Genomic DNA, 20,072 nt, shown 5'->3' on the forward strand with positions numbered 1-20,072 from the left:
CAGCATCCTCTACGGACTACGAGAAAAAGATTTACCGGTAGGTTTAAAATCTTATTATTGTAATTATGTATTTATATACAGTTGTAGAATTAATTGCAATGGTTTGTACTTGTGCTATTTGTTTGTATGTTCTATGCCCTTTGTATGGTCCTATGGAACACTTGTGGCATCTTATAAGTAAAATATAATTAATTGCATTTTTGCTTTTCAGCTTGTCCTTACAGCCCTTTGAATATCCTGTTTGCACTCCTGATGGTATAGTGTTTGATCTACTGTAAGTATGTACTTTCACTAATCTTGCAGCACATGTGGGTTTAATTGACCTTTACCATGTACCCTAGGACTGGCTTCTGTGTTAGAAGATGGGATGAAGCTGAGCAGCTTGATGAAGCTTCTCCTCATGCAGATAGTAGTATTGGTGACAGGCAGAATGTGGGGCAGGCTGGTGAGCCTCCTGGAGTACTGAGACAACTGGACCCAGGACTGCTTAATAAACCAGATTGATAAGTTTGACCCAGTTCCACAGCATGCACCCGAACATCGGGAGGCATATATGTAAGTCTTAGCAAGAAGCAAACACACAGCTTGAGAATGATGGAAGATATGGCTGGGCCTGGCACCAGAGTGGAATAGATGGTACAGTCTGGTTGATAATAAACAGCGTTAGCTGAATACAGTGTGCCATCCTGTCCTTAGTGTTGGGCTCCCACTGGAAGCAGGGCATAACTTTGATGCAAGAACAATGTAAATTTGCACTAGATATGTTTTTTTATTGATTAGACAAATATAGTAGGCTATGGGAATACAAATATTGTTAGCAAATGGGAATACAAATATTGTTAGCAAATATTGTTAGCACTGGGTTGGTGGTGCTCCCAGACGATAGTTAATTTAAACTATGTAGGAAGTAGGATTTTGCAAGGGCAAAAAGACAGAAGCGACTATACAGTTCGTCTTTTCTGAGGCACACTTTTTGTTGTATTGAAAATTTTTAATTTTACCTTGATTTTGATTGCACTTAGAAAAGATGAGGAACAGACGTACATATACATAGATATTTATAGGTATAAGTACTAATTTAGGTGAAAAATAAATATGTAAGCGAAAATATAGATTTGCTTATATAATTTTGGGTGATTCTACAGAAAGTGAAGATAAAGTCCCGTGCTTAACACTCTTAATTTCTCTAACGTCCTAAGTGGATGCTGGGGACTCCGTAAGGACCATGGGGATTAGCGGCTCCGCGGGAGACTGGGCACAACTATAAAGAAAGCTTTTAGACTACTGGTGTGCACTGGCTCCTCCCACTAAGACCCTCCTCCAGACCTCAGTTAGATTCTTGTGCCCGGCTGAGCTGGATGCACACTAGGGGCTCTCCTGAGCACCTAGAAAGAAAGTATATTTAGGTTTTTTATTTTCATTGAGATCTGCTGGCAACAGACTCACTGCAGTGAGGGACTAAGGGGAGAAGAAGCGAACCTACCAAACAGGTGGTAGTTTGGGCTTCTTAGGCTACTGGACACAATTAGCTCCAGAGGGTGTTCGTTCCCGGAGCCGCGCCGCCGTCCCCCTTACAGAGCCAGAAGCACGAAGAAGGTCCGGAAAATCGGCGGCAGAAGACTTCGGTCTTCACCAAGGTAGCGCACAGCACTGCAGCTGTGCGTCATTGCTCCTCATGTACACCTCACACTTCGGTCACTGATGGGTGCAGGGCGCTGGGGGGGGGGCGCCCTGAGGGCAATAAATAACACCTTGGCTGGCAAAATATACATCATATATAGTCCCAGAGGCTATATAGATGTAAAATTACCCCTGCCAGTATTACAGAAAAAGCGGGAGAAAGTCCGCCGAAAAGGGGGCGGGGCCTTCTCCCTCAGCACACTGGCGCCATTTTTCCCTCACAGTTCCGCTGGAAGGAAGCTCCCTGGCTCTCCCCTGCAGTCTGAGAAAACTACAGAAGGGTAAAAAAGAGAGGGGGGGCACTAAATTTAGGCGCAGTATAGATATATATATATGTAATATATATAAAAAAGCAGCTATAGGGAAATCACTCATTGATAGTGGGATCCCAGTGTTATATAGCGCTCTGGTGTGTGCTGGCATACTCTCTCTCTGTCTCCCCAAAGGGCTTTGTGGGGTCCTGTCCTCTGTCAGAGCATTCCCTGTGTGTTTGCGGTGTGTCGGTACGGCTGTGTCGACATGTTTGATGAGGAGGCTTATGTGGAGGCGGAGCAGATGCCTGTAAATGTGATGTCACACCCTGTGGGGTCGACACTTGAGTGGATGGTGCTGTGGAAGGAATTACGTGATAGTGTCGACTCCTTACATAAAAGGTTTGACGACATACCTAATGTGGGACAGCCGGCTTCTCAGCCTGTGCCTGCCCAGGCGTCTCAAAAACCATCAGGGGCTCTAAAACGCCCGCTACCTCAGATGGCTGACACAGATGTCGACACGGATACTGACTCCAGTGTCGACGACGAAGAGACTAATGTAACTTCCAGTAGGGCCACACGTTACATGATTGAGGCAATGAAAAATGTGTTGCACATTTCTGATGTTACCCCCGGTACCACAAAAAAGGGTATAATGTTTGGAGAGAAAAAACTACCAGTAGCTTTTCCTCCATCTGAAGAGTTAAATGAAGTGTGTGAAGAAGCGTGGGCTTCCCCTGATAAAAAGATGGTAATTTCTAAGAGGTTACTAATGGCGTACCCTTTCCCGCCAGAGGATAGGTCACGTTGGGAAACATCCCCTAGGGTGGATAAAGCGCTCACACGCTTGTCAAAGAAGGTGGCACTACCGTCTCCGGATACGGCCGCCCTGAAGGAATCTGCTGATAGAAAGCAGGAGGCTATCCTGAAATCTATATATACACACACACAGGTGTGATACTGAGACCGGCTATAGCTTCAGCCTGGATGTGCAGCGCTGCTGCTGCGTGGTCAGATTCCCTGTCAGAAAATATAGATACCCTAGACAGGGACACTATTTTGCTAAACGTAGAGCATATAAAAGACGCACTTTTATACATGAGGGATGCACAGAGGGATATTTGCCGGCTGGCATCCAAAATTAGTGCAATGTCCATTTCTGCCAGGAGAGGGTTATGGACTCGGCAGTGGACAGGTGATGCAGATTCCAAACGACACATGGAAGTTCTGCCTTATAAGGGTGAGGAATTGTTCGGGGATGGTCTCTCGGACCTCGTTTCCACAGCAACAGCTGGGAAGTCTACATTTTTACCCCATGTTCCCTCACAACCAAAGAAAGCACCGTATTATTAGGTACAGTCCTTTCGGCCCAATAGGGGCAAGCGGGTAGAGGGAAAAAGCTGCAGCATACAGCCAGTTCCCAGGAGCAAAAGTCCTCCCCCGCTTCCTCTAAGTCCACAGCATGACGCTGGGGCTCCACAGGCGGAGCCAGGTACGGTGGGGGCCCGTCTCAAAAATTTCAGTAATCAGTGGGCTCGCTCACGGGTGGATCCCTGGATCCTTCAAGTAGTATCTCAGGGGTACAAACTGGAATTCGAGACGTCTCCCCCCCGCCGTTTCCTCAAATCTGCCTTGCCAACCACTCCCTCAGGCAGGGAGGCAGTGTTACAGGCAATTCAAAAGCTGTATTCACAACAAGTGATAGTAAAGGTGCCCCTACTTCAACAAGGAAGGGGTTACTATTCCACAATGTTTGTGGTACCGAAACCGGGCGGTTCGGTGAGACCCATTTTAAATTTCTCTAACGTCCTAGTGGATGCTGGGGACTCCGTCAGGACCATGGGGAATAGCGGCTCCGCAGGAGGCAGGAGACAGGGCACAAAAGCAAGCTTTTAGGATCACATGGTGTGTACTGGCTCCTCCCCCTATGACCCTCCTCCAAGCCTCAGTTAGGTTTTTGTGCCCGGCCGAGAAGGGTGCAATCTAGGTGGCTCTCTTAAAGAGTTACTTAGAAAAAGTTTTTAGGTTCTTTATTTTCAGTGAGTCCTGCTGGCAACAGGCTCACTGCATCGAGGGACTTAGGGGAGAGATTTTCAACTCACCTGCGTGCAGGATGGATTGGATTCTTAGGCTACTGGACATAGCTCCAGAGGGAGTCGGAACACAGGGCTCGCCCTGGGGTTCGTCCCGGAGCCGCGCCGCCGACCCCCCTTGCAGACGCTGAAGATGAAGAGGTCCGGAACCAGGCGGCAGAAGACTCTCAGTCTTCATCAGGTAGCGCACAGCACTGCAGCTGTGCGCCATTGTTGTCAGCACACTTCACACAGCGGTCACGGAGGGTGCAGGGCGCTGGGGGGGGGCGCCCTGGGCAGCAATGTATAATACCTGTATGGCGAAAAATACATCACATATAGCCCTTGAGGCTATATGGATGTATTTAACCCCTGCCAGATATCTAAAACTCCGGAGAAGAAGCCCGCCAAAAAGGGGGCGGGGCCTATTCTCCTCAGCACACAGCGCCATTTTCCCTCACAGAAAGGCTGGTGGGAAGGCTCCCATGCTCTCCCCTGCACTGCACTACAGAAACAGGGTTAAAACAGAGAGGGGGGGCACTGATTTGGCGATATGTATATACATTAAAATGCTATAAGGGAGGAACACTTATATAAAGGTTGTCCCTGGATAATTATAGCGTTTTGGTGTGTGCTGGCAAACTCTCCCTCTGTCTCCCCAAAGGGCTAGTGGGTCCTGTCCTCTATCAGAGCATTCCCTATGTGTGTGCTGTATGTCGGTACGTGTGTGTCGACATGTATGAGGAAAATATTGGTGAGGAGGCAGAGCAAATTGCCTGAAATGGTGATGTCACTCTCTAGGGAGTCAACACCGGAATGGATGGCTTATTTATGGAAATTACGTGACAATGTCAACACGCTGCAAGCCGGTTGACGACATGAGAGGGCCGGCGAACAAATTAGTATCTGTCCAGGCGTCTCAAACACCGTCAGGGGCTGTAAAATGCCCTTTTACCTCAGTCGGTCGACACAGACCCAGACACGGACACTGATTTCAGTGTCGACGGTGAAGAAACAAACGTATTTTCTTTTAGGGCCACACGTTAAGGGCAATGAAGGAGGTGTTACATATTTCTGATACTCCAAGTACCACAAAAAAGGGTATTATGTGTGAGGTGAAAAAACTACCTGTAGTTTTTCCTGAATCAGATAAATTAAATGAAGTGTGTGACGTGGGTTTCCCCCGATAGAAAATTATTGGCGGTATACCCTTTCCCGCCAGAAGTTAAGGCGCGGTGGGAAACACCCCTCAGGGTGGATAAGGCGCTCACACGCTTATCAGAACAAGTGGCGGTACCATCTACGGATAGGGCCGTACTTAAGGAGCCAGCTGATAGGAGGCTGAAAAATATCCTAAAAAGTATACACACACATGCTGGTGTTCTACTGCGACCAGCGATCGCCTCAGCCTGGATGTGCAGAGCTGAGGTGGCTTGGTCGGATTCCCTGACTAAAAATATTGATACCTTTGACAGGGACAGTATTTTATTGACTATAGAGCATTTAAAGGATGCATTTCTATATATGCGAGATGCGCAGAGGGATATTTGCACTCTGGCATCAAGAGTAAATGCGATGTCCATATCTGCAAGAAGATGTTTATGGACACGACAGTGGTCAGGTGATGCAGATTCCAAACGGCACAAAGATGTATTGCCGTATAAAGGGGAGGAGTTATTTGGGGTCGGTCCATGGGACCTGGTGGCCAGGGCAACTGCTGGAAAATCCACCGTTTTTTACCCTAAGTCACATCTCTGCAGAAAAAGACACCGTCTTTTCAGCCTCAGTCCTTTCGTCCCCATAAGAGTCATATCTGCCCAGGGATAGAGGAAAGGGAAGAAGACTGCAGCAGGCAGCCCATTCCCAGGAACAGAAGCCCTCCACCGCTTCTACCAAGTTCTCAGCATGACGCTGGGACCGTACAGGACCCCTGGATCCTACAAGTAGTATCCAAGGGGTACAGATTGGAATGTCGAGAGGTTTCCCCCCTCGCAGGTTCCTGTAGTCTGCTGTACCAATGTCTCCCTCCGACAGGGAGGCAGTATTGAAAACAATTCACAAGCTGTATTCCCAGCAGGTGATAATAAAATTACCCCTCCGACAACAAGGAAAGGGGTATTACTCCACACTATATGGTGGTACTGAAGGCTAGGTGAGACCTATTCTAAATCTGAAAAATTTGAACACTTACAAGGGTTCAAATCCAGATGGAGTCACTCAGAGCAGTGATAGCAAAGAACAAGGGGACTATATGGTGTCCCGGGACATCAGGGATGCTTACCTCCATGTCCCAAAATTTGCCTTTTCTCACCAAGGGTACCTCAGGTTCGTGGTACAGAACTGTCACTATCAGTTTCAAGACGATGCCGTTGGATTGTCCAAGGCACCCCGGGTCCTTACCAAGGTAATGACCGAAAGGAGGATTCGTCTTCAAAGAAAATGGACGACCTCCTGATAAGAACAAGGTCCAGAGAACAGTTGGAGGTCGGAGTAGCACTATCTCAAGTAGTTCTACGACAGCACGGTGGATTCTAAATATTCCAAAACCGCAGTTGTTCCGACGACACGTCTGCTGGTCCTAGGGATGATTCTGGACACAGTCCAGGAAAAGGTGTTTCTCCCAGAGGAGAAAGCCAGGGAGTTATCCGAGCTAATCGGGATCCTCCTAAAACCAGGAAAAGTGTCAGTGCATCATTGCACAAGAGTCCTGGTAAAAATGGTGGCTTATTACGAAGCGCTTCCATTCGGCAGATTTCACGCAAGAACTCTTCAGTGGGATCTGCTGGACAAATGGTCCGGATCGCATCTTCAGATGCATCAGCGGATAACCCTATATCCAAGGACAAGGGTGTCTCTCCTGTGGTGATTACAGAGTGCTCATCTTCTAGAGGGCCGCAGATTCGGCATTCAGGATTGGATACTCGTGACCACGGAGGCCAGCCTGAGAGGCTGGGGAGCAGTCACACAAGGAGTGTGATCAAGTCTGGAGAATTCTCTCCACATAAATATACTGGAGCTAAGAGCAAATTTATAATGCTCTAAGCTTAGCAAGACCTCTGCTTCAAGGTCAGCCGGTATTGATCCAGTGGGATAACATCACGGCAGTCGCCCACGTAAACAGAAAGGGCGGCACAAGAAGCAGGAGGGCAGTGGCAAAGCTGCAAGGATTTTTCGCTAGGCGGAAAATCATGTGATAGCACTGTCAGCAGTGTTCATTCCGGGAGTGGACGACTGGGAAGCAGACTTCCTCAGCAGGCACGACCTCCACCCGGGAGAGTGGGAACTTCATCGGGAAGTTTTCCGCATGATTGTGAACCGTTGGGAAAGACCAAAGGTGGACATGATGGCGTCCCGCCCGAACAAAAAATGGGACAGGTATTGCGCCAGGTCACGAGACCTTCAGGCGATAGCTGTGGACGTCCTGGTAACACCGTGGGTGTAACAGTCGGTGTATGTGTTCCCTCCTCTGCTTCTCATAACCAAGGTATTGAGAATTATAAGACATAGAGGAGTAAGAACTATACTCGTGGCTCCGGATTGGCCAAGAGGGACTTGGTAACCGGAACTTCAAGAGATGCTCACAGAGGACTAATGGCCTCGGGAGCTAAGAAGGGATTTGCTTTCAGCAAGTACCATGTCTGTTCCAAGAGGAACCGTGGCATCGGCCTTTAAGAAAGGACCTGCTCCAGCAGGGACCTTGTCTGTTCCAAGACTTACCGCGACTGCGTTTGACGGCATGGCGGTTTGAACGCCGGATCCTAAGGGAAAAGGCATTCCGGAAGAGGTCATACCTACCCTGGTCAAAGCCAGGAAGGAGGTGACCGCACAACGTTATCACCACATGTGGTAAAAATATGTTGCGTGGGTGAGGCCAGGAAGGCCCCACGAAAAAATTTCAACTAGGTCGATTTCTGCACTTCCTGCAAACAGGAGTGTCTATGAGCCTCAAATTGGGGTCCATTAAGGTTCAAGTTTCGGACCTATAGATTTTCTTCCAGAAAGAATTGGCTTCAGTTCCTGAAGTCCAGACGTTTGTCAAGGGAGTATTGCATATACAGCCCTTGTGTGCCTCCAGTGGCACCGTGGGATCTCAACGTAGTGTTGGGATTCCTCAAATCATATTGGTTTGAACCACTCAAATCTGTGGATTTGAAATATCTCACATGGAAAGTGACCATGCTGTTGGCCCTGGCCTCGGCCAGGCGATTGTCAAAATTGGCGGCTTTGTCTTACAAAAGCCCATATTTGATTTTCCATTCGGACAGGGCAGAACTGCGGACTCGTCCCCAGTTTCTTCCTAAGGTGGTGTCAGCGTTTCACCTGAAACAACCTATTGTGGTGCCTGCGGCTACTAGGGTCTTGGAGGACTCCAAGTTGCTAGACGTTGTCAGGGCCCTGAAAATATATATATATATATATATATATATATATATAATTCCAGGACGGCTGGAGTCAGAAAGTCTGACTTGCTGTTTATATTGTAGGCACCCAAAAAGCTGGGTGCTCCTGCTTCTAAGCAGACTATTGCTCGTTGGATTTGTAGTACAATTCAGCTTGCACATTCTGTGGCAGGCCTGCCACAGCTAAAATCTGTAAATGCCCATTCCACAAGGAAGGTGGGCTCATCTTGGGCGGCTGCCCGAGGGGTCTCGGCTTTACAACTTTGCCGAGCAGCTACTTGGTCAGGGGCAAACACGTTTGCTAAATTCTACAAATTTGATACCCTGGCTGAGGAGGACCTGGAGTTCTCTCATTCGGTGCTGCAGAGTCATCCGCACTCTCCCGCCCGTTTGGGAGCTTTGGTATAATCCCCATGGTCCTGACGGAGTCCCCAGCATCCACTAGGACGTTAGAGAAAATAAGATTTTACTTACCGATAAATCTATTTCTCATAGTCCGTAGTGGATGCTGGGCGCCCATCCCAAGTGCGGATTGTCTGCATTACTTGTACATAGTTATTGTTACAAAAAAATCGGGTTATTATTGTTGTGAGCCATCTTTTTTAGAGGCTACTTCATTGTTATCATACTGTTAACTGGGTTCAAATCACAAGTTGTACGGTGTGATTGGTGTGGCTGGTATGAGTCTTACCCGGGATTCAAGATCCTTCCTTATTGTGTACGCTCGTCCGGGCACAGTACCTAACTGAGGCTTGGAGGAGGGTCATAGGGGGAGGAGCCAGTACACACCATGTGATCCTAAAAGCTTGCTTTTGTGCCCTGTCTCCTGCCTCCTGCGGAGCCGCTATTCCCCATGGTCCTGACGGAGTCCCCAGCATCCACTACGGACTATGAGAAATAGATTTATCGGTAAGTAAAATCTTATTTTTAAATCCTTGAACACATACATAAAAAAATTCAAGTTCAAGATGGAATCGCTCAGGGCGGTTATTGCAAACCTGGACGAGGGAGATTACATGGTATCGCTGGACATCAAGGATGCTTACCTACATGTCCCCATTTACCATCCTCACCAGGCGTACCTCAGGTTTGTGGTACAAGATTGTCATTACCAATTCCAGACGTTGCCGTTCGGTCTCTCCACGGCTCCGAGGGTCTTTACCAAGGTAATGGCGGAAATTATGATACTCCTTCGAAGGAAGGGAGTTTTAATTATCCCGTACCTGGACGATCTCCTGATAAAGGCGAGGTCCAGAGAGCAGTTGTTGGTAGGGGTAGCACTATCTCGGGAAGTGCTACAACAGCACGGCTGGATTCTAAACATTCCAAAGTCACAGCTGGTCCCTACGACACGCCTGCTGTTCCTAGGGATGGTTCTGGATACAGAACAGAGAAAAGTGTTCCTCCCGGAGGAAAAGGCCAAGGAGCTGTCATCTCTAGTCAAAGGCCTCTTAAAACCAAAACCGGTGTCGGTGCATCATTGCACGCGGATCCTGGGAAAAATGGTAGCTTCCTACGAAGCGATTCCATTCGGCAGGTTTCATGCAAGAACCTTTCAGTGGGATCTGTTGGACAAGTGGTCCGGATCGCTTCTTCAGATGCATCGTCTGATAACCCTGTCTCCGAGGACAAGGGTGTCTCTGCTATGGTGGCTGCAGAGTGCTCATCTTCAAGAGGGCCGCAGATTCGGCATACAGGACTGGGTCCTGGTGACCACGGATGCCAGCCTTCGAGGCTGGGGAGCAGTCACACAGGGAAGAAACTTCCAAGGACTATGGTCAAGTCAGGAGACTTCCCTGCACATAAATATTCTGGAACTAAGGGCCATTTACAATGCCCTAAGTCGGGCAAAACCCCTGCTTCAAAACCAGCCGGTACTGATCCAGTCAGACAACATCACGGCGGTCGCCCATGTAAATCGACAGGGCGACACGAGAAGCAGGACGGCGATGGCAGAAGCCACAAGGATTCTCCGATGGGCGGAAAACACGTGTTAGCACTGTCAGCAGTGTTCATTCCGGGAGTGGACAACTGGGAAGCAGACTTCCTCAGCAGGCACGACCTCCACCCGGGAGAGTGGGGACTTCATCCAGAAGTCTTTCAAATGATTGTAAACCAGTGGGAAAAACCACAGGTGGACATGATGGCATCCTGCCTAAACAAAAAGCTAGAAAAATATTGCGCCAGGTCGAGAGACCCGCAGGCGATAGTTGTGAACGCTCTGGTAACACCGTGGGTGTACCGATCGGTTTATGTGTTCCCTCCTCTTTCTCTCATACCAAAGGTACTGAGGATAATAAGGAGAAGAGGAGTAAGAACTATACTCATTGTTCCGGATTGGCCAAGAAGAGCGTGGTATCCGGAACTTCAAGAAATGATGTCAGAGGACCCATGGCCTCTACCGCTCAGACAGGACCTGCTGCAGCAGGGGCCCTGTCTGTTCCAAGACTTACCGCGGCTGCGTTTGACGGCATGGCGGTTGAACACCGGATCCTGAAGGAAAAGGGCATTCCGGAGGAAGTCATTCCTACGCTGATAAAAGCTATGAAAGAAGTAACCGCAAACCATTATCACCGCATATGGCGAAAATATGTTGCGTGGTGTGAGGCCAGGAAGGCCCCAACGGAAGAATTTCAGCTGGGCCGGTTCCTGCACTTCCTACAGTCAGGGGTGACTATGGGCCTTAAATTGGGTTCCATTAAGGTCCAGATTTCGGCTCTATCGATTTTCTTCCAGAGAGAATTGGCTTCACTACCTGAAGTTCAGACTTTTGTTAAGGGAGTGCTGCATATTCAGCCCCCTTTTGTGCCTCCAGTGGCACCTTAGGATCTCAACGTGGTGGTGGATTTCCTAAAGTCACATTGGTTTGAGCCACTGAAAACCGTAGATTTGAAATATCTCACGTGGAAAGTGGTCATGTTGTTGGCCTTGGCTTCGGCCAGGCGTGTTTCAGAATTGGCGGCTTTGTCATGTAAAAGCCCTTATCTGATTTTCCATATGGTTAGGGCAGAATTGAGGACTCGTCCCCAGTTTCTCCCCAAAGTGGTATCAGCTTTTCATCTGAACCAACCTATCGTGGTACCTGCGGCTACAAATGACTTGGTGGCTTCCAAGTTGTTGGATGTAGTCAGGGCCCTAAAAATTTATGTTTCCAGGACAGCTGGAGTCAGGAAGACTGACTCGCTCTTTATCCTGTATGCGCCCAACAAGTTGGGTGCACCTGCTTCTAAGCAGACTATTGCTCGCTGGATCTGTAGTACGATTCAGCTTGCACATTCTGCGGCTGGACTGCCGCATCCTAAATCAGTGAAAGCCCATTCCACGAGGAAATTGGGCTCTTCTTGGGCGGCTGCCCGAGGGGTCTCGGCTCTTCAACTTTGCCGAGCTGCTACTTGGTCAGGGGCAAACACGTTTGCTAAATTCTACAAATTTGATACCCTGGCTGAGGAGGACCTTGAGTTCTCTCATTCGGTGCTGCAGAGTTATCCGCACTCTCCCGCCCGTTTGGGAGCTTTGGTATAATCCCCATGGTCCTTACGGAGTCCCCAGCATCCACTTAGGACGTTAGAGAAAATAAGAATTTACTCACCGGTAGTTCTATTTCTCATAGTCCGTAGTGGATGCTGGGCGCCCATCCCAAGTGCGGATTGTCTGCAATACTTGTGTATATAGTTATTGCTTAACTAAAGGGTTATTGTTGAGCTATCTGTTGAGAGGCTCAGTTGTTATCATGCTGTTAACTGGGTATTGTATCACGAGTTATACGGTGTGATTGGTGTGGCTGGTATGAGTCTTACCCGGGATTCAAAATCCTTCCTAATTGTGTCAGCTCTTCCGGGCACAGTATCCTAACTGAGGTCTGGAGGAGGGTCTTAGTGGGAGGAGCCAGTGCACACCAGTAGTCTAAAAGCTTTCTTTATAGTTGTGCCCAGTCTCCTGCGGAGCCGCTAATCCCCATGGTCCTTATGGAGTCCCCAGCATCCACTACGGACTATGAGAAATAGAATTACCGGTGAGTAAATTTTTATTTTTTATTTCTTTTAAATTGGTCAGTTAAGAAATTGCTATATGAAAACTTAATTGCTCAGTAGCAATGCCTTGCCCTGTAATTTAAGACGCACCAAAATCTTGGTATTTTGGAGAAGTATGTAGATTGAATTTGTGTAGATGTCCCGTGCATCACGGAGAATCATCCAGTTCTTCCACATGCAATAAGGAAATATTTATAGGAAAGGAGCTCACTGGGCTCAATATAAACTCCAATATTGTATTAGTACTTCAATTTGATACATAGCCTCTTATTTCTTGGGTGCCAAACTCAATGTTGTGTGTTAAAATAGAATGCCTATGGTACATAGTATACCCTGATGGTCTCCCATCCAGGTAGTGACTAGGCCCAACAGTGTATAGCTTCCAAGATCAGACGAGATTGGGCATGCCCGGTGTGGTATGACCTTAGGTCAGTATAATCCAACAAACATCAAGATTGGACACACAGACACGTATTATAGAGGAGGCTTGAATTGAGTATTGAATAATTCTCCAGATATAGTTATGATGGTATGACCAATTAAAGAGTAGAACATGCATGCATTGAGTGAAAAAAAATCAATTCTATGATGCTGAGAGATATATATGAAAAAAAAAATTACAAAAACAAAAAAAAATCAGTCCATGCATGAATGTTCTCCTCTTTAATTAGCTTTATTATCATCATCATCATCACTTTATCTGGAGAATTATTTAATACTCCGTATAAGCCTCCTATATAATACATATCTGTGTGTCCAATCTTGATGATGTTTGTTGGATTATACTGACCTACGGTTATACCACACTGGGCATGCCCAATCTCGTCTGATCTTGGAAGCTATGCACTGTTGGGCCTGGTCAGTACCTGGATGGGAGACCACCGAGTAATACTAGGTACCATAGGTATTTTATTTTTAACAGACAACATTGATTTTGGTACCCAAGAAATAAGAGGCTACGTATCCAATTGAAGCACTAATACAATATTGGCGTATATATTGAGCCCAGTGAGCTCCTTTCCTATAAATATTCCCCATTGCATGTGGAAGAACGAATACATTATATAAGGAAAGCTATTTTCACTTTCATACTAATTTTTAGCTTAAAAATTGGTATTTATACCTATATGTATGTCTGTGCCTCAATTTTAAGTGTAATCAAAATGAAGGTTACATTTAATTTTTTTCAATACAGTCAAAAGTGTGCCCCAGAAAAGATGTATACTTCATACATAACTTCAGATCCATCACGGAGATGGAAAATAATAATCTATTCTGCTGTATTGATGAAAGTCTGGAATGGATGTAATAGTTTGTATTGCATGGTGCACTACTTATAGCGAATGCTGTCTCTTGATTTCTATAATGCTCAGCCTGGGACTTGATGTAGTGATTTAGATGAATAGGGCCCCACTTAGAACTCAATACTGTACTTGCTCTGAATAGCACACAAACCGGAATGGATATTTGAAACTTCTGTGAGTAGTGCACTATCTGGAATAGATTTTGGTACTTGCTGTCAGTAGCGCACAGTCTGGAGTAGATTTTGGCACTTGTTTGTAGCGCACAGTCTGGAGCCATAATATACAGCTGGCCCTCTGATATCTAGGTATGCAGTCAGCATACCAATAGTTGGGATCCCGGCTGTCACAATACTGACATCAGGAACCCGACGAGGCCACCATATCGCCACCGACACCTATGGAGGGAAATAGAACATGTGGAGAGCGTAGCTCGCCACCGAAGCCGCAAAGGGGCTTAGTTGCGCTCGCCCCACTTGTCGGCATTCCGCCGCTCGGCATGCCTATGTCGGGATCCTGATGTTTAGCATCCCAGGTGGCGGGATCTCGTACCGATCCCGATATCTAGTTGGCTGACTTAAGTTGTTGAATACAGTAATTTCAGATAAACGCTGAATCTATTAATTTTAAGTTTATGGGTGTATTTGTTAATGATCATTACACTGTTTTATAATCACTTTTGACACCTTCCACTGTTAGGTCTCACTTTTTTGTGAAACATGTATATAAAATGTATATTAATTACACAATACTGTGCAAAAGTTTTAGGCAGGTGTGGAACAAATGCTGTAAAGTAAGAATGTTTTCAAAAGTGTTAAGGTTTTTTTATCAGTATAATTGCAAAGTGAATGAACAGAAGAGAAATCTAATTCAAATCGATATTTGGTGTGACCATCCTTTGTCTTCAAAACCGCATCTATTCTTCTAGGTACAATTGCACAAAGTCAGCGATTTTTGTAGGATTATAGTTAGGTGTATGATTAACCAAACGGGTGTAAATGATCACCATTTTCATATATTGGTTGAAACACAGGGTAATTCAGACCTGATCGCTGGGGTGCGTTTTTTTTTTTTTTTTTGCAGCCTTGTGATCAGGTAGTGGCCGCCTACAGGGGGAGGGGAAATGTTCTGTGCAGGTGTGTGATCGCAGTTGTAGCAGAGCTGGACAAAAACATCAGTTTGTACAGTCTCTGCTCAGCCCAGGACTTACTCTGCCGCTGCGATGGATTGCTGGTGATCTGGGCCGGAGCGGACATCAGACACCCTCCCCCCAAACGCCTGAGTCTGCCTGCTTTATTCCGGACACTACTTTAAAACGGTCAGTTGCCACCCACAAACGGCCTCTTCCTGTGAATCACTTTTGCGATCGCTTTTTTCCCACCATCCTGTCGCTATGCACTGATGCCCGGTGCAGTCGTTTGACGCGCTGGCGCATTGCGGTGCAAGCGCAGTTTAGACCTGATCGCCCGCTGTGCGAAAACGCACCTCCGCAATCGTGTCTGAATTATCCCCACAGTCATTACTAGAAACAGCTTTGTAGGAGGCTTAAAACTGGGTGAGGAACAGACAAACTCTGCAAGAAAGGTGAGGTTATGAAAGACCGTTTCTTATCACAGGTCATACACCATGGCAAGACTGTGCACAGCAACAAGACACAATAGTGGTTATATTGCATTTGCAAGGTCTCTCCCAGGCAAAGAGTTCAAAGCAGACTGGTGTTTTAAGGTGTGCTGTTCAAGCTCTTTTGAAGAAGCACCAAGAAATAGGCAACGTTGAGAACCAAAAACGCAGTGGACGGTTAAGGAAACTTAGTGCATAATATGAAATACAAGGCAATCATGCTTACTTCCCATCGAAATTGGAAGATGTCCAGCAGTACTTTCAGCTCAGAACTGTCAGAAACCACTGGGACAAAGGTACATCCATCTACTGTTCGGAGAAGTCTGTCCAGAAGTGGTCTTCATGGAAGAATTGCGAACAAAATGCCATACCTTTGACGTGGAAGCAAGGCCAAGCGACTCAACTATGCATGAAAACACAGGAACTGAAGTGCAGAAAAATGACAGCAGGTGTTCTAGACTGAGGAGTCAAAACTTTATTTAGCTGTAACAGAGGCAGTTTGTTTGCTGTAGGGCTGGAGAGCAATACAGTAATGAGTGTCAATACAGTACAGGTTGAGTATCCCTTATCCAAAATACTTGGGACCAGAGGAATTTTGGATATCGGATTTTTCTGTATTTTGGAATAATTGCATACCATAACGAGATATTATGGTGATGGGACCTAAATCTAAGCACAGAATGCATTTATGTTTCATATACACCTTATACACACAGCCTGAAGGTCATTTTAGCCAATATTTTTTATAACTTTGTGCATTAAACAAAGTGTGTGTACATTCACAGAATTCATTTGTTTCATATACACCTTATACACACAGTCTGAAGTTCATTTAATACAATATTTTTAATAACTTTGAGTATTAAACAAAGTTTGTGTACACTGAGCCATCAAAAAACAAAGGTTTCACTATCTCAGTCTCACTCAAAAAAGTCCGTATTTCGGAATATTCCGTATTTCGGAATATTTGGATATGGGATACTCAACCTGTAACAGTGAAGCAAGTTTGGGGCTGCATTTCAGCAAATGGAGTTAGGGATTTGGTCAGGATTATTGGTATCCTCAATGCTGAGAAATACAGGCAGGGAGGCGTCAGATTGGCTTCAAAGTTTTTTTGCAGCAGGATAACGACCCCAAACATACAGCCAATGTCCTTAAGAACGATCTTCAGAGTAAAGTAGAACAAGGAGTCCTGAAAGTGATGATATAGACTCCACAGAGCCTTGATCTCGACATCGAGTCCGTCTGGAATTACATGAAGAGGCGGAAGGATTTGAGCAAGCCTACATCTACAAATGATCTGTGGTTAGTTCTCCAAGATGCATTGAACAACATCTCTGCCGAGTTCCTTCAAAAACTGTGTGCAAGCATACCTAGAAGATTTGATGCAGTTTTAAAGGCAAAGGGTGGTCCCACCAAATATTAATATGATTTAGATTTCTCGTCTGTTCATTTAATTTGCATTTCTCTTACGTCCTAGAGCAGAGGTTCTCAAACTCGGTCCTCGGGAGCCTACACTGTGCATGTTTTGCAGGTAACCCAGCAGGTGCACAGGTGTATTAATTACTCACTGACACATTTTAAAAGGTCCACAGGTGGAGCTAATTATTTCACTTGCGATTCTGTGAGGAGACCTGCAAAACATGCACTGTGTGGGCCCCCCCGTGGACCGAGTTTGAGAACCTCTGTCCTGGAGGATGCCGGGGACTCCAAAAGGACCATGGCGTATAGACGGATCCGCAGGAGCTTGGGCACACTATAAAGACTTAAACTGGGTGTGAACTGGCTCCTCCCTCTATGCCCTTCCTCCAGACCTCAGTTAGACTTTGTGCCCAGGAGTGAATGGACACACACTAGGGGAGCTCTACTGAGTTTCTCTAAAAGACTTTGGGTTAGGTTTTTTATTTTCAGAGAGACCTGCTGGCTACAGGCTCCCTGCATCGTGGGAATGAGGGGAGAGAAGTCAGACCTACTTCTTCTTAGTTCAAGGGCTCTGCTTCTTGGCTACTGGACACCATTAGCTCCAGAGGGTTCGATCACTTGGTTCGCCTAGCTGCTGGTTCCCGGAGCCGCGCCGTCACCCCCCTCACAGAAGCCAGAAGAAAGAAGCCGGGTGAGTATTGGAAGACAAGAAGACTTCAGTGACGGCAGAAGACTTCGGTAACGGAGGTAAGCGCAGCGGTTGCGCTGCGCTCCATGCTCCCACACAATGGCACTCACAGGGTGCAGGGCGCTGGGGGGGGGGAGTGCTCTGGGCAGCAAGTTACTGGTCTTTTAACAAGGCTGGCATTAAAAAAGCTTTCTCTGTGCCTGGGCACCGTGTCCCATACCCCCGCCAGCATGAACAGCGCTGCGCGCCAGTTGCTCCCACGCCGGAGGCTCAGAAGGGGGGGGGGGGCGCCCTGGGCAGCATGTTATGCATTTGTTCAGGGGGTAGTCATTATGTACTGTTTGTGGACAGTGTCCCTTTCCCCTCCAACATTATGCAGCGCTGCGTGCCATTTACTACCACGCCTGAGGTTCACGGGGGTGCGGGGCGCGAGGGGGAGGGGGCGCCCTGGGCAGCATGTTGGACATTTTGTTCAGGGTGTACACTTCTGTACTGTATAGGCAGTGTCCCAGTCCCTGCAAACATAAAGCACAGCGCGCCTTTAACTCCCGCGCCGGAGGCTCGCACGGGTGCAGGGGGGGGGGGAGACGCCCTGGGCAGCATGATGAACACCTTTTTAAGGGGTACTTGTTATATACAGTGGGTAGACACTGTATAGGGGCCTCCTGTGGGGAAAAAAGGAATGTATAGTTAGCGGGCTTAAGCGCGCCGAGAAGTGGCGGGGCTTCACCCTCACATCTCGTTCAGCACCATTTTCCTCCAGGTCCCCGCCATTGTACAATCGTGGGGGGACACAGTGTTTGGATATAGCACTTGGTAAGTTAAATGGACGTATACTACAGTCTGTTGTGCATGTACTTTGTGATTCCCTGGTCAGAATGCTCACTATAGCTTTTTAGTCGATATGTGTCGACAGGAATCAGTGCTCTGTCACTAACTGGGATCGCCTATTGGTCCTCGATGCAGTGGATGTAGTGTCGGCAGGTCGGTAGTTGCTTAATTGTCTAAAGGGAACACTATTTGGAGGACACAGTTGTATGCGGGGGACCCTGTCGGCATCAACTGTTTTTTACTGAGAGTATCTTAACATCCTGTAACTGCCTTATCTCTGTATGTGTATGTGTGTGTGTGTGTGTGTGTGTGTGTGTGTGTGTGTATATATATATATATATATATATATATATATATATATATATATATATATATATATTTATGCACACACCTTGAGGAAGGCTCATATATAGAGCTGAAACGCGTTGGTGATTGATTGGAGGGACCGTCGATGACCAGAGGGGAATAAAACCAGCCGAGAATCTGCATTGGTTGACTGTTGCTGCAAATCCCGGGAAGTAACCTCCCATGCGATCTTGGGTGGGCTTTTTGACACCCCACTAAATCTGTATTTTTGGAGAGAAGATACTTGGACCTTTCCCGTTGTTTTATGACCAAATGTTGATGAACATATATCCGTTAGCATTGGACTGAGAAAAGACTGTCGATAATTAACCCAGGGAGCGCACCACAGCAATTACGAGAACATTTTAGAAGCTATTAAGGGACTGAGGTGACTGTCCTGTCTGTTGGGTTGCTGCACCGTTGGAGTGAAGCACCATCTTTGCATTTTCTTTCATCTATATGTTCCATTGATGAAGAAATTTGATGCGACCTATGGGCCTTTTCGGTGAGCAGGTCAAATGCCAGAGTGGTTTTCACGGGACCTGTTGGGTATGTGGTCCGGGTCTCTCTAGCATGCATCGGAATATAAGTCTAATGGCCGGGATATAGCTCCTGTGGTGTCTGCTCAGTTTTCACCTCCTAGAGGGACGAAGGTTTGGGTTCCAGGGTTAGATCCTGGTGTCCATGTATGCAGATTTTCGAGGCTGGGGAGCAGTCCTTGCATGGAACGTATTTTCAGTGGAAAAGGTCAAGCTGCGAAGCTTGTCTACAATAAGCTTTCTTGAAGTAAGAACTTTTTCTTCATGATCTGCCCGTGTTAATTCTGTCGGACGACTTGACAGCAGTGACGTCAGTAAGCCGCTAGGGCGAAACAAGGAGCAAAGCGGCAGTGGCAGAAGCTGAAATAGTTTTCCGCTCGGTGGAAAGACTGGTAATCGTTATATTAGCAGTCTTAGTTCCGGGCGTAAACGACGGAGAAATAGATTTCCTCTGCAGACGCGCTCTCCATCCGGGAGAATTACTGTCGTCATCGAGAAGTTTTACAGAAATGACAAGTCTTTGAGGAGTGCCTCAATGGGGCAGGTTGGCGTTTCGCCTCAACGAGAGTCCTCAGGAATATGGTTCCAGGTCAAGGGACACTCAAGCTATAGCAGTGGACGCCCTCGTGACACCTGGGGTGTTTTCAGTCGGTCTAGGTGTCCTCTCTGCTTCAGCTCTGCTGAAGGGGTTGACTGTAGGAGAACAGAGGTTCCGGCGATCCTCATTGTTCCGGTCTAGCCGAGAAGGGTTTGGTATCCAGTTCTTCAAGATTCATTCATAGAAGATCCCTGGCATCTTCCTCTATGGCAGGAACTGTTACAGCAAGGTTCGGGCGTGTATCAGATCTTACCGAGGCTGCCTTTGACGGCGTGGCGGTTGAACGCCATT

The 20,072-nt window shown here is 47.0% G+C and overlaps 1 protein-coding gene and 1 pseudogene across 1 annotated transcript in view; both read left to right on the forward strand.

Annotated features, from left to right (window-relative positions):
* The window catches only part of PPIL2 (peptidylprolyl isomerase like 2), a 157,034-nt gene that overhangs the window by 67,629 nt on the left and 69,333 nt on the right, over positions 1–20,072 (forward strand). Inside the window, exons 4-5 of the mRNA XM_063964777.1 lie at positions 212–274; positions 19,759–19,772. Coding sequence (XP_063820847.1) covers positions 212–274; positions 19,759–19,772 — 77 coding nt within the window. The remainder of the gene's footprint in view (positions 1–211; positions 275–19,758; positions 19,773–20,072) is intronic.
* LOC134948398 (5S ribosomal RNA) lies at positions 13,226–13,344 on the forward strand (annotated as a pseudogene).

The sequence above is a fragment of the Pseudophryne corroboree genome, chromosome 1 (assembly GCF_028390025.1).
Source record: "Pseudophryne corroboree isolate aPseCor3 chromosome 1, aPseCor3.hap2, whole genome shotgun sequence".
Lineage (NCBI taxonomy): Eukaryota > Metazoa > Chordata > Amphibia > Anura > Myobatrachidae > Pseudophryne > Pseudophryne corroboree.